The sequence below is a fragment of the Accipiter gentilis genome, chromosome 30 (assembly GCF_929443795.1).
Source record: "Accipiter gentilis chromosome 30, bAccGen1.1, whole genome shotgun sequence".
Lineage (NCBI taxonomy): Eukaryota > Metazoa > Chordata > Aves > Accipitriformes > Accipitridae > Astur > Astur gentilis.
The window spans coordinates 1,770,168-1,785,583 of record NC_064909.1 but is presented as its reverse complement, the minus strand read 5'-3'; the positions used below and the strand labels follow the sequence as shown (position 1 = coordinate 1,785,583).

Below are 15,416 nucleotides of genomic sequence, written 5' to 3'. Positions count from 1 at the left end.
CCTACCTCTTTTGGCAATTAAAGAATGATGGGACCTCATATGGAGCTGTCATTTCAATGGATGAGAAGAAGCATAGAGACAGGCCAAAAGAGATGCTGGATAATTCTGAAGTTTTCAAATACAGAGAGTTCATAAGTATTTATGCTGCTCCTCAAATGTACATAATGTAACTTAATAGGTACTTCTGGTGCCATAAGGTCTAAAGTTCTGTTCTGGAAAAGCCTGGGACGATGGTAAATAGTAATATCAGTAAAAAGCTTTTGTAAATCTATAAAGTCAACAAAATCCCTTATTTACGGACTCTGAGAAAAAAGAAGAAAAAGAAAAAAACCTAAACCAAAACTAAAAAAGAAACAGGTTCAAATGCAACATAAGAGAAACATGACAGGAGAATCCAGTCAATGTCCCACCTGAGCTAAACACCAGAATGCTTCAAAGGCATCCAAGATTAAGGCTTACTAACAGTAAGCATTTCTCAAATCTTTCCCAGTATAAGAATCTAATGTGGTGCAGTAACTCAGACAAGGATATTATCATTCAAGCTTCGAAGCTGTAATAATATGATCAACTTTGAAAATGGCAACTCAAAAGACAGCTCCACTTCTTCCCCAAGGACCTTCCATCCTAAAATAGACAATCTTGAACTCCACCTTCTCAAATAGCATGACAATTTCAACAGAGCCACTAACAAAAGAAACAAAAAGAGAAACAATAGAAGCACAAACTCTTTACACTGCTCTTCCCTCTGCGCTAGCATTCTTTACATTTTTCTGCTTTCCCTGAATTGCCAGCATTTAAGTTACGCTTCTTGGGATGGTCTGAGTTCACATCTGAGATCAGATTGCTGGTGTAAGAGAGATCTAGATGGCAAAATCTTTAGTGTCAAGCAGCACACCGCCCTTAACCAGCAAGAAGAGTCCAGGACTCTAGGAAAAGGTATCAGAATCCACTGTGACAAGAACACACCACTGCTAACAAATACGAACAAGGACATGGAGAGGCTGTTTCATGAAAAAAATTATTTTCCCTTGCCTTGAAATAGTTGTTCCAGATTCTTCTGCAACTCCTGTTCAGTCAATAAATCTGTACAAGGAAAAACACATGTGCTTAGCACAACTTATTTTGCCAGCAGGCACAAAACCAGCTTGGCACCTGCCAATAGACCACCAACTGCAGCAGCACTTTACTACATGGTCATATACACAGTGCCAGCTGAGAAGAGAGACAGGAAAAAAGCAGAAGTGATGCTGGCTAGAACAGCCTTGATGGTCAGGTAGGGCCAGTTTTACAATTTGTGAGGTACAGGACCACCCCACACACCCTACTCTCTAGAGCTACTCTTCCTTGCCTGTTCATTGAGGGAGAGACACTAAAACCAGCTGTTCTGCCCTCTCTCAGATGGGTGAATGAAAGTGGTCCTTTGAAGGGCAAAGCTTCTGGTCACAAGTCTTTTTGTTTGCTTTGTGTCTTGTGCATTTAGATTTCTGATGAGGACTTATCTGTACTGTTACCACTGCATTAGTCCCAAGGCAGTCACTGCCAGCAGACAGCCTGAAAGCTAGTTCTCCTGTCTTAGCCTAAACAAAACCAGACCAAATCACCCTGAGCCATAGTCTTCATTCAGACCTACTCTCTGCACATGTTTCCAATGAAATAAATCAAGACTGAATTTGACCCATGTCAGGAGTAACCCTTTATGTTTTAATTTTCTAATTGAGGAGACAAGGTCTAAACACAGCATCCAGCTTCAAGTAACACAAAAGCCTGGGATTTATTGTAGAACTATTTTTCTGGTTGAGCGGCATCAGGAGCAGACATTTCAGCTGAAATCGGCATCAGCTTGTCTTTTGAAAACCACTGCCTTGGTCAGAGTCCAGTTAGGCAACTGCTCTTACTCAGTTGGTTGGTCTGGGTGTATTCCCCAAAAAGAACAGCCCATACATGCATATTTGCCTCAGCCTGGAGTCTACACGAGCAAGTTTGCAAGCTCTGGAAGGGTCTTGTGACGCCATCACAAATAAAGGATCCCAACACATTCCTAATTTCTCCTCTTGCAAAATGTACATCTCCAAATTCACTTTTCATGATATTAATTTAAGGACCACAAGAACAAGAGAAGACATGCTTCTGGCCCTCAAAATGTCTGTTTTCCTCAGAAAGGCAGGTAGACACATACTGAATGTTTACTGGACTGGAAAATTAATCACAAGGGAGGCTTTTCCAGCACAGCTAGGCTTAGCTCTTCTTGTCATTAACTCTTGTGTGGGAAAATGACCCAGATTTTAAGTGCGGCAAGGGGAAAAATAAGGCTTTTAAAAATTCATTCAAGCACACCAATGTTTCATTATACCCTTTGTAGAGCAGATGGCAAGATAAGGCTATACCCCCTGGGCCTACTTCAGGGAGCTAACACAAATGCTCTTCTCACTACAGATCTCAGATGATGTTGGTGCCATCATTTCACTTGGGGATTTGGGTCAAAAGGCTTTACACTCAAATCTGTTTTTTATATAGCACAAGTACACCCAGACTAGACCCTAACAGATAAGCAGCGGGGAGGCTAGTACATAGCAGAGAGCCCTCTCAGGCACTTCCAGGTCGCTGATTTACACTGGTGCATTTACAGACTGAATCTTTCTAATCCAATTAAAAACTCATCTGAGCTGTCGATACAGATGTAGCCTGTTCTATTTTAGCATCTCGTAGAACGTGCATTAATGCAGACCTGTGGACAAACTAGCCCTTCCAGGCAAATTCTGCATTCTGCCAGCCCAGTTTCTAGCCCAGGTTCTCTCACTCAAAAAGCCCTTACTGCTCTCATGTTACCTGCCTACCCAGGAACTCCTATAGACATGCATCACCATCCTATGTGAGTGCTTTATAAAACTGTGCAACATACACCATTAAGCTTCTGAAAAATAGCACTTTTCTCTCCCAGCTCACTTGTCATATAATGATGGCTAGGGTACTATCATTAAATATAAGAACATGAATATGATCTATTTTCATTTCAATGGCTTCATTTGTTTGAAATCTATATTACAGGCTGTCAGGACATTCAATAAGTTATTGCATAGACCAACAACTCACAAACTTCTGGGGCCAAAAATTTTTACAGATGATCATGTATACTTGTCATTAAACTTTGCACTGAAAACATTATAAATTATACTGTTTAATAGACTTCCATAAGGCAGCTGTGAGCTGTTTTGCCACAAGCACATGGAACACTGGTATTTGCCAGGCATAAAACAAAGCCAAAAGCACCCTTAATACTACCACAAACTCTCAAACAACTCATAGAAACTGATACCCATCTTAGTAAGCAATAGCCCAGCAGCAAATGAAACAGGTCTTTCACTATGACCCAAATGTAAACAAGTTTTAACAAGCCAAGTTTAGGACCAAAGCACATTTGTTGGTGATGCCTTCAGGAAGGCTGGATTGAATGCTTCAATGGATCTTGGTATTGGAGAGAGGTGAACTTTGATACAGCAATTAAAGTTTTGCATGTGAAAACCAATACTTAAACAGCATCCAGAAATAAATTGACACCAGAGCAGAGTACAGATTACACTCTTACTCAGAGATACCTGTCACCAAGCAGAATTCTCCACAGTCAGTCAGCTGCACTTTCTGAGAGGAGTTCAAGTAGTCTCACATAAAAGGCAAACTGACTTAAGTATAGACCAGGATTTTGTGAGATATCTCCCTGAAAGGAAATTCCTCATCTGCTACTTAGTCAGAAGCAAGTAGACTCTCTTCTGCTGCACACCCTATTCTTTCCTTCTCACACCCCTGCCATAGAATGCTGTAAATGCTAAAAAATTGTCTTGGGTGCTACAGAAGGTGGAAACAGAAAGAAATGGAAAAGAAATTCATACCAATTTACTATGTACACAGAAACCAACTTTAGCTTAGGAAATCCTTGAGCTGAAAATTGTTGGAGGGTTGGAGAGTATCTTGGAAAAAACCATTCTATGGCCACATCTTATATTCTTCCCTAGGCATCTGCTTTGGACCCCATCTTGAAATAGGAGCCTGGGCTAGGTTGTCAGACCACTGATCTGATAAACTATAGCTGTCTCTATGTTTGGTATGACATACTATAGTAGCCTGTGTGTTAACCTCCACTTGCCTACCGAAATTATATGGTTATTTTCATTGCTATAGCACTTTGAAGCCATAGTAATGGACAAGAACTTACTGGGCTAATGTTATAAGTGTAATGTAGAAGGATAACGGGCAAATTCCTCTAATTCTGAGATCCAATATTTTCTGTTCTCTTCCTCATCTCAGTAGCACCACTCAGGCATATATATATTTACAGATACCTTACTTTACATAACCTCCGATCTCAGTGGTAATGAGATAGCTAATCAACTGCATCAAATGGGCATAACCTTTATAATGCAGACTGGAAAACAGCACAGCCCTATGACCTCTGCCTGTGTTTTTCATGCAGGCTGAGCAAGAGGGCAAAGACAGCCAAGTCGTTTGATGCCAGGCATGAATAGCAAGTGCCTGCTACTGGAATCCACAACATTTACCACAAAAGCAAAAGACAAAGTTAATCTGAAATAACTGCTTCCCTTCCGGTTTATGTCTGTTGCTGCAACAGCACCATTTCATGGTTCAAATGCAGCTAGCTGATAGAACATAATTAGCATGGTCACCTGATTCTTATACCTCACCAGCAGTATGTTACTGATCAGCTGAACAGTATAGCCCTTATTTTATAGACCCTCAAACCCTAAGATTTCCCACTGTACTATATTATACAGCAGATTTTATCCCAAAGTTGTTAACAAGAAATTGACTGTCAGGGATTTGTTCTCTAGAGAACTTATGAGGTTCCTTCTAATATGTCCAATCCTACACCTGGAGAATTGCATAGTGCTGTGAGAATAAATAAGCATATTTAAGCATTTTGTTGCAGTTATACCCAGTGCCACTGTCATCCGTCCTGTTATTTACCACCTTTCTCCCACCAAGTAATTGGTCGTAAAAGAATGAAAAATAAAATCTCCAACCAAAGTTTTTTTCCTATCCCTAATAAGTCCCTTAAGACCTTTTACTCCACCTTTCAAGAAAGGAGTTCACCCACCCCCTAAAATATATCAATCTGCCAACAGAAACTTACCACAAGTTCAGAAAATCTGGCATTGAGCTCTTCTGCTGGTGGGATTGGGACAGAAAACTCAAGGAACTGGAGGGGGGTATTGTCCTTGAGGTTGATTTCAGGGAGGTCGCTACCCCCAAAACAACAAAGAAACCCCAACGCATGACGATTCCTCTTCCGGGGGGCCATGATCATGGTGTATGATGCTATCTTCTGATCATGTTCTGCAGGAAGGAAAAAAACAAAACAAAAACCAACAGAGATTAAATGATAAACAAGACTCTTGGATCTCAGTTATCATTGGTGTAACAGCTGGAAGAGGACAGAAGGATCTGAGACACAAAAGGACAAAATAAACACTCAAGTTAGACAAGGTAGCTAAGCTTTAATATGGTATTAACATGTTCTTGTATGGCAGTGTAGAATCACTTCTCCCAAAGTTTCTGAAAAGGTTTCACAAACTCAGTGTGGGATTCCCTGCAGGTAGATTTATCAGTAATGGTCGGTAGCCAAGGCTGAATGCTACTATTGAATACCAGCCTTTCCCTCACTACTATAGTAAAGGAACCAAAGTATCAGAAGCAAAAAGCATATACTGGAGAACTTACCCACAATAAACGGAAGAATCCTCCAAAGGTAACCCATTTGGTCAAAATAAAACGAACAATGAAACAGTGAAGCAGAAATCAATTTTCCACCACTCTGAAGCCAGACCACCAAACACTCCTTTATCCCTTTATAGCCAGGACTATCGCAGTAGGACCTTTTCGTCTATCCTGTTTTCAAACACACATAACCAGTTTGGGCTGCTTTATGTATCCAGGGGCGAAACTGCACAGTGCTAATGCATGCTTTCAGATTTACATTTCAGCTGCCAGATCCCATCTTGATGTGACACAGGCTTGAGTCTTTGGTATCAGGAGGGTAAAGGGAGGCAAAAGGAGGCCTCATGGAGGAGCTGGGAAGTGACTGATTTCACCACACACCATTTGTGAGCGGCCCATCCAAACAGGAAGTCTCCTGCCAGCAGTTTGAAAGGAGGGATCTGTGCAGTCCACAGAGAGCTGCATAGTTTGCCCTTTTAAGGAACTTGTTGTTTGACAGCTCAGAGGCTTATTTGTGTTACATTTTTTAAAGACTTCACTTTTTCACTTAATCTGCAGAATAAGCCATATCCTTAGAGAGTAAATAAAGCCTGTTGTGAACCCTAGATCCCTGGGCACAGGGCGGGGGAGCTGGGAGGGAGGTAGCAGGTGAACCGAACCACAGGATGCTGGATGCTGTATCAGCAGCAACACAGCTGACCTTTGTCATCAGAGGAGCTGCCGCCTGAACCTGCCCCACAATGCTTTGATCTGTTTGCTTACCAGAACAAGGCTGCTTTGAGCTGTCATAGAGACTAAGTAGCTGTGCTAGGAAAAGCACCTTTAGGACAGCAGTTGCATAGTGGGACTTAACATATTTCACACAGCCAGAAGCTCTCCATACACTTTTTGTGTAGAAATTGGTATGCTTCCTTAAGAAAAAAAACAAGTGACAAACAACAACAACAAAAAAACCAAACCACCCAGACATCCATCCTTGTGGCACTACGTGCTTGGCAGGAATCACCTGCCCTACTTTGTGCTGGGATTAATTTATCTAGCACCTTCCCTTATGCACTTGAGGGACATCAGCTGCAACTCTCATGCAGCTGAAAGGGAAGTGAGCTGGTACCAAGCACTGTCTTCTGGCATGCTCACTTTCCCTTGCTCTCCATGTCAACTCTGCAAGGGGTGGTATGTCTCAGCAGGACTCACTAGGGAAGAGTGATGCTGGCTTCAAAAGCACATTCAGAAGAACATTGGATTCTCACTAGGAGATGCCAAAGGTCAACTTAACCCTGGAACCAGTCTCTGACACTGGTTCAATCAGCAAAACCCCAAATGCCCTCAAATCTAGCACAATGATGTACATGGCAACTTCTGTTTCCTCTCAGTGGTGGAGACTTAAGAGATTCGTTTCTTAAAAGATTTAACAAGAGAGCCTCAGAAGAAGTTGAACTTGTGCACCACAGACCGTCTTCTCAAGGACTACTCTGAATGCAACGTCCTTTATGGTCATCTGGTCATGAATGAGGTCAGAATCCATTAGTTTGACAAAACTTTGTTTTGGAAGGAACTCAGATCAATAAGACAAACCTGATTTACATACAATATAACTACCACTGCATCAATTCAGTTGTAACCAAGTTCTGGCCCACTGTCTAGAGGCTTCCTCACCAACCATCAAAGGGCCAGCATTCTCTGGGGCATGGAAAATGAATCCTCCTTGGAAAAATTGGCTGAGTCATTGAAGTGATAGGACCATAATATCTTCCTTTATGAGCTCAGGTCAAGACTTTGGTAAGCACTCCTCCAAAAGAGGTACCTTAACAGAAAGTGAGTACTACATGAATGGATGTGAAGGTCAACATTTTCTACAGGGTAAGTACTGCCCTGGTCAGGGCACCACAGGTTGTCCTGTAGCGACATTTCATAACTCAGCTTTCATCTTCAGCAGGTTCACCTGAGATAAATGGTCAGTCTCCAGGCCTTCATCCATAATGCTGAAAAATACACAAGCTAGTGCTTGTTCCTGTGGTGTTGTCATAAAATTGGCATTTGTTCCTTGGGATCCATACTTGAGAAACTAGCAAAGCTACTCAGCTTTTACTACTCTGCAAAAGCATGCAAAGCTTACATGAACAATAACCTTGTTTTGCCTCATTTTCACAAAGCATCATTCCATTGCACAACTTATAACACTGCATTTTCCAAGTCCATCTATAAGCAGCATGCAGGAGATTCATACTGACACAGAGGGGTACAATGGCACTTGTTTATTGCTACAACACTGTAACTGTAGATAGGTTAGGTGTCTAGATGCTTTTAAAATAAGAACAATTAAGGACAGCTAGAAAGGAATCCAGCACAGGTATTTTAGAATTGAATCACTGAATGATATTTCTAATTGGGAACACAGTCTTTCTTAAGATTAAGCCTGCCAGTCACATGACGCTGAGGGCCATTTACTTAAGTCGCACTGTTTATACTATTCAAGTACTAATTACAACTCCATGATTTTTGTTGGTGGACATAGTTTTAAACAAAACAAACATTTTCTAATAGCCTCCAAATTAATAATCTTTTCCTTTTCTTTCTCTCTCATTTGCTTTTTCTTTGTCAAGAAGCAAATCTGGGTAAAATGTGCTTCCAAGGGATGTGGTGGGGGGTGGGGGGAAGGCAACAAAGAAAATGAAAAAAATAACTTCTTTCATTTTTCTGAGTGGTAATGGATAACAAAGCTGTCATAAAAATTTATGAAAATAACAAAAGGTGGGGGTTTTTTACTCTAATAAAAGCTCCATTGCCTTTCAACTTCTTGCAAGGAAAGTGATTGTAAAAATGAACCGTGCAATTATCTGTTTCTATATATACCTCCAGTAAGAATCAATGGGAAATCTCTCTCTGGAGAGAATCCCACCATTACACATAACACCTTTCCACAGCTCTTCTCAGCTGTACTGTTTTACCCTTTTGCACAACACAAAAAAGCTGCCATCATTTCAAGAGCTAACCACACACCCATTCCTTACAGCAATCCCCCTCCTGCTTCCCAGCCCCATCTGTGGTTCAGCTCAGGTCAGGAGTCACAGTCTGGAGCTTTGCCCGAGGTCTAATTATAACAACGTCCTCTCCCTCTGACAGGGCGTACGTGTTCATTTCTGAACCATTTGGCCCAGTGACCAAACATAATTAAGCTAATGCAATTTTTCCAAGTCTTATCAGAAGGTTTAGCCACATGGGATGGGGTCCATGCTAACTGCACACTAGAATCCTCTTTCAATTGCAGGTTCTAAATTGTTTCTTCAGTCTCACTCTTTTCTTCATTCTCATCCAGAAATTGTCATTTTCATGCAAACATATCCTAAATAAGCAACATTCCACAAAGAGTAAGACACCTGAAAGAACTGCTATGCCAGAAGCTCTCCTGTGCAAGAGAGCCGATTATCATAGTTTTGACCTCACTGTCCTGTCCCTCACCACAGTGAAGAATCAAAGGACAACTGTAACTAAAATAGAGAAAATTACTTTTGTATCATCACCTTTGGAAAAACAGAAGAAAGAGAGAGAACTCTGTGGGTTAGCTAAACACATGAGGTCCTGCAAAATCAGTGTGCAACATAAGGAAGCATTAACGGAAAACACTGATACGCTCACTTCCAGAGCTGAATCTCCACTGATCATCAACAGACACACAATGGCAGTGGATGTACCCACAGCTCTCACGTGAGTGGGAAGCATGGGACTAAAAGTATGATGCAGAATCACTGTCCACACTGGTTTATGTTAACAGGAGAGGAAAATAAAGTAAATCACTTCCATCTCCCTGTAAATCTGTATCTTTCTCTATGGCAGGATAAAACATATAAATGTGATGTATTATCACAGAGGTAGAAAGAAACCTGAATTTGGATGGTTTGGAACATAAGCCAAATCACTCCCCACCCCTAAATTCAAGTTAAATCTCTGTTATTCAACTATTAAATAATAAAACCACCAGAAGTTCATGGTATTATAATAGCTACCTTCATCATCACTTACCGATGATGAAATGGAGATAATAAACACCATGCACAAAATTGTCAAAATATATATATTGGATAAAGCTAAAGAGCTCTGTACTGACACTATGCTCAGTTCCCTGGACCATGTTGCTTCTCCAGTACACAGATGGTGAAACTATGAGCTTCACAGCATGTTCCAATTACCATGGAAATTTTCCATGTATGTCCCACATAACCTGACAGATGTCAAATGCAATGTAAGGCAATTGCAGCATGGGGGATGAGGAAAGGGAGCAGACAAGCAATCCATTTGTTGCATCTACAGTAGTAACCCAAATCCTGTGGTTTGGATTTGTCACTATAGTAAGGAATTTCCTGGGCTCCAGGGAGCAAAACAGCGACAAAATCCACAAAGTTAAAACCTTTCTTTCCGGAAGGAGGGTGGTTCTTCCTGAAGAGTGCACCTGCCTACTATGTTGGAAAAGAAGGCATCAGACCCAAACTGGATCAACAGATCATAGGAAGGAAAATCCTGGAAAACAAGTGGGGCCTTGTGCAGTGATGGCCACTCAGTCCCAGCGAGCCATAGCCCACACTTAACAGTTCCACCGGAGGAGAAAGCTCAGCTCAAAATGCAGTGTGCGTTTTGAAGCCAGTTCATGGGGTTTCCCTCCCACAACACATCAAAACAAGGATGCAGATCTCAAGGGACTTGAGATGAAGATCTGTAAAGACTTCACAAGCCAGCCCAGGCACTCAGCTCTGGTCTGTTTTACACACCATCCCATCAAAACTGAGATGGTTGAGAATTTCAAAGCATTCCATAGACCTAAAAATTGTCTCCTGCTATATACATAGTATTATATATTATTAATACTTTACTTAATTTTTAATTTTTAGGGTTTTTTTCATTTATTTGCCTAGGAAATATGTCCTGAGATAAGAGAAAAGGCAAGGGCTGTTTGAAGACTCTCAGGTGTAACTATATCCATGAACCTACTTAATGCAATGTGTCTGTCAAAAATCTGTTTATTGTTAATACTTTAACAATGCTCAGGATGTGCTGGATGACTGATGACCACTAATGTTAGTCTGTTAATGTCCACAAATCCAATACCTCTCACCTGATACCAGCTTATCAACACTAAAAAAAGCTGAAGAACTGTAAGAGGCCTTTCCCTTCTGAAACATTAATTTGCAACACTTTCTCTGTCTTCCCCTGGGAATGAGGGGAAAAAACTCCCACTTAGGCAAGCTTGCCAACAATTCAAACCACGATGATGGTGGATCCAACGAGACTGCATGTCCCCTAAATATAAGCAACCTTTCTGGTTTGAGTGCAGTAGTCTACAGTCCTATCTTTCTTTCCTTGCCCCTTTCCTGTTATTACTTCCAAGTTTTCTAGTGTTGCAGCACTGCAGTTTCAGTAACATCTACAGATAGCATCCACTTCCTTCTCAGTCAGAAAGTCTGGACTGTTACCAAGATCAATTTTCCTGTTTTCCTCACCATGAAACACATTTGTTCTATTCATACATCTCACTAAAGATTACCCCATCCTCTTCTATTAACAAAACAAAACAAAAAGCTTCTCTTTCAGGCAGGGGAGAATTACAGTTTCCAATTCCAGCCTTAGTTCTCTCTTTCCTTCTTTTCTATCAGCTTTGGTTTTATTCTCTATTTTTTTTCACTGTTCCATTGCAATATCCTAACTTTCTTTCATGACAACTGTTACACTTGGAATGCCTTCTAGTAGCCAATTCCTATGCCTCAAACTGCAAAACTCCTCTCTTTTTTTAAGCAGATATTAAAGAGAAAAAAAATTTCTGAAGATACACCTACTGCATGACACAAGCTGTAAAGACTGCACCACACTATGTGTATGTTTTGGTTTTGTTGTATTATACTCCACCAGTATGCTTTATTTTTGTTGTACTGTACTCCATTGTCCTAGCTGCGGCACTGAGGTTGTAGGTTCTCAAGCATAGGGTCTTAGTTACCTGCTTAAGTCAGTTATTGTACAGGGCCAAGTAGACTTATGGTACTATACAAATAGCAGTAAAACTAGTAGGTCAGCAAAAAGTAATCACGTGGCTGGAATCTGGCCAGGACATGCCAGTTCACACCCCAGTAATGATGCTGCTGTAGAGGCAGCATTTAACAGTGGCCACAAATCCAGTGCAGATACATTTATGCTTTATGAAATAATGGAATTTATACAATTATTCCCCTACCACAGCATCAGCGTCACTAGATGGGTTGGTTTGTTTCATTGTCATTGTTCTTCAAATCGCTGTGATTTTAAGAGCCTGTGGGAAATACACTACATAAAAGCAAACATGGGGGAAAAAAATCCCACAAAACCCACAGATGCCACCCCAGGACCCAATCATAACTGAGGACAAGACCATCTAGCAGTAAGACTTTTCAAACACTCCCTACAATCCCCAGATTTTACTCTTGAAAGAATTTAGGTGCTAAAAATGTTATTTTTAGGACTTGCCAAGAATATACTGTAATCTCAGGGCCATGAATTCAGGACAAGACTACAATCCAAGTTGTGTCTGTGCTACCCAACAGAGCAGGTCTGACCTGCCTTTTCTGCAAGCTATGGATCTAAACAGCAGAGCCCAGGTTAGACTCTACTTTCTTTTGGTGGCGGGTACAACACTGTGATGCAATTTCACAGGATAGAGTGCCGTGGAAGCTGGAGTGTGAGATGAAGCTTTTATTCATAGACTGAAGAAGAAATAGATCATGATGACATCAGTCAAGCAGACATACACATTGACATTCAGAACTAGCACAATGCTCCTTCAGTTCCAACGCAGAATACTATTTTCCTCTACAGGCAGATGAACTCCTATGCCTTTTACAGGTCTTACGGTATGAAACCCCTTTAATGTCATTGGTCTGAAACTGGCCCTAATCAGTAATGTCTCTCAGTTCTATCCATAAGACCAGCTCCCAAGAACGAGACATACACATGCCAGAGCCAAGTCTTTGATCACCTCAAGAAAAAAGCCAAGGATAGAGTGATCTGGAAAACAAGCTGTCCCACTCAACCCTCTATGCCAAAAGACCAGAAATACTGGTAGGCAGATTACCACTAAAGCTTGGTCTAGGGACTTGAAATCTCTGCAATATTTCTATTGGGAAGAGTGGGGTTTAGTTACAAGGGATGTGAATCCAGAGTTTCCCAGTAGCACTAGGACCTGCCACATTCATAAGAATAAACACACAAAACCCCATTACTAAGAGTGTCCCTGTCTTGTTTGAGTCATTATAACTTTTCCATTCTGTCATTGCCCAATTATTTCCAGACATGATGTAACTATTTTGCCAAGGGATTTGGGAGTCAAAATGTTGCTGCTGTTGTCATCGTTATCCTGGGTGCCTGAATTTTCCAGACAAAATAAGCAGCTGAGGGCATTAGAGTGCCTCTGCTGAGAGAGAAATAACCTGTAAGAACTGCCAGTGTGCTCCAAGAAAAACAAACAGTAAAGGTCCAATTACATCTTCTCAAACTCCAGCTCATTTCCATGTGAAATGCTGTTTTCTTATTCAGACAGTTAGTAGAAGAATGTTTCATCTGTTGTCTGATGTCATCACAGCATACAAAAATTGATTTCCATTCTAACACTGCCTTTAGGGCCACTACAGGACATTAAAGCTCAACTTGACTGGAAATATGCCTTCGTTATAAGCACTGGAAACTAGCCACAGATGTAGGTGTACAAGTGCTGCCTTCACTATTGACAAGCAAATCAATTACTTGCACTGGTAAAATTTTCCTGAAGTTCTCTCATTGGAAAAAGCAACTCAGTCTTTATAGCAAATGGGTATAACTGGGGGAAAAACCCAACACAGACAACATTTGGACTTTTGCATGTTTTTCATGGATGGCACTGAATCTCTTCAAAACTAGTGTTCATCAATGCCACCCGGGAAAGCCAGGTTCTATGCTGCAGATCTGCCACTTTCCTACTTAGTGCCCCAGCCAAAGTATAGTATATTTCTACAAGTCACTGCAAACCTGTAAATAATAAATATGGTGGTACTCAGTTCAGTTCCATATACTGAAAAGCCACTGATGGGGATTATAGTTAAAAGGCTTCTTTAGTGATTCACTAAATGGAAGAAACAGTCAGTAGATGCATCACAAAGGGAACAGGTCTTGGGATTTTGATGCTCTTTCCATCGTAGAGATGGTTTCCATAGGTCAAGGCACAGACAGGGTCAAACTGTCATTGATTTTATATACCTCTTTTTTTAAGCTACTCAGATTCCAGAGTTGTCCATTTGGCACCAAAAAGAAATCCACTCTAGAAAATGAAGTTAAGAAAAGGTCATATACCGCATTTTATTCCAGCATTTTTATTTTTGTTCAACATTCTCACAAGGGATACTCTGGGTTCAATGCCCTGAAACCTCAACATTACGCAAGTAGGTTTGAACTCCAAGCCAATAGCTTGGTGAAACTGTTGAACTTTTAACCTAACGTGTCTTCATGAAGAATGGATATTTGGAAAGAGTTCTGCTCAAGGATTTTGGGTTGTTTTCTGTGTGTATTTTTAAGCGGCATCCAGATAAAATATATTTTCTGGCTGCTGTAATATTTACAGGAGGAGACTTTACACCAACACTGAAAGCTGGTTTCAGAGCCGTGACTTACTGCTTTAGGTTTTGGGGCTGTTTAGTGTTCCATGGCATTAGGGTGAACAAGGCTTCATCTATATTTAGGTCAAATTCCACAGAGCTGATGCTCTGAGTGACACAGGTAGTGATCAATTATGAGGGTCTGAAATGAAAGCGCTACCTAAAACCAGCCACCTTCCTCGCATGGTCAGTGGGAGCTTTTGGCCATCAGCAGTATGTTGGAAAGAGTGCAGTAAAAGGAGGGACAGGGAGAACCCCCCTAAAATATCCAAATGTGAGGATATTCTCTATGAAGTGATGCATATCCATGTGGTCTAGAGCATATGGTACACAAGGGTGTGGTGCCTGTGCCAATTGCTACCAACGCTATTCTACTGCCTTCTCCAGGCTACTGTTAGTTAGTTCCAGTCTCCCAGATTCTCACAGCAAAAGGTCATGTCCACATCAAGGCCCTTTACTGTTCAATATGAAGAAAAGTTTAAATACTGAAGAATATCTAGAGAAGATTTCCTAGAACTATAACAGACCAGCACACTGTTCTTCCCCAGGGATGGGTCATTTGCTTAAATGTATGCTTAGATACCCAAAGAAAACTGCAGAGAAGCTACGTACAGTGAATATTTGGGTAGTAATCTCTGGACTTCTAAGTATCTACAGCAAGTCAATAGCCTGCCTGAAGACACAGTAAGTTATTTCAGCTTCTGAGCCCAAGCTACTTGCATCATGTTCGCAAAGATTTGAGCACACTCCACAGAAAACCTGACTGCAGTATAAAATTCCCTCAGCTCCCCGCTACAGCTGCACACTACAGGAAAAAAAAACCCAAAAACAAACCACCAGCAGAAAAAAACCCAACCCTGCTTCTAAACAGCCACTTGATCTGGGTAACATAGTCCGTAGACATAATTCAAAAAGAAGGCCCATTGTATACAGATAGAACAGAAGTTTACCCTCTATTAGAGAAGGAACATCTTCTTTATACCCTTAGGGCTGCAAACATTATTATTATTATATCCAGTGATTTATGTCTTTGCAGAACATGTACCA

The 15,416-nt window shown here is 41.0% G+C and overlaps 1 protein-coding gene across 10 annotated transcripts in view; it reads right to left on the bottom strand.

Moving 5' to 3' along the window:
* DAAM2 (dishevelled associated activator of morphogenesis 2) overlaps window positions 1–15,416 on the bottom strand; it is a 238,949-nt gene that overhangs the window by 151,123 nt on the left and 72,410 nt on the right. For all 10 annotated transcript variants that reach the window (XR_007510122.1, XM_049833706.1, XM_049833703.1 and 7 more), the window contains one exon: window positions 5,144–5,346. Coding sequence is in view for 9 of the 10 variants with exons in the window: in XM_049833706.1 (XP_049689663.1) it covers window positions 5,144–5,317 (174 nt within the window). In the remaining variant the exon portion in view is untranslated. The remainder of the gene's footprint in view (window positions 1–5,143; window positions 5,347–15,416) is intronic.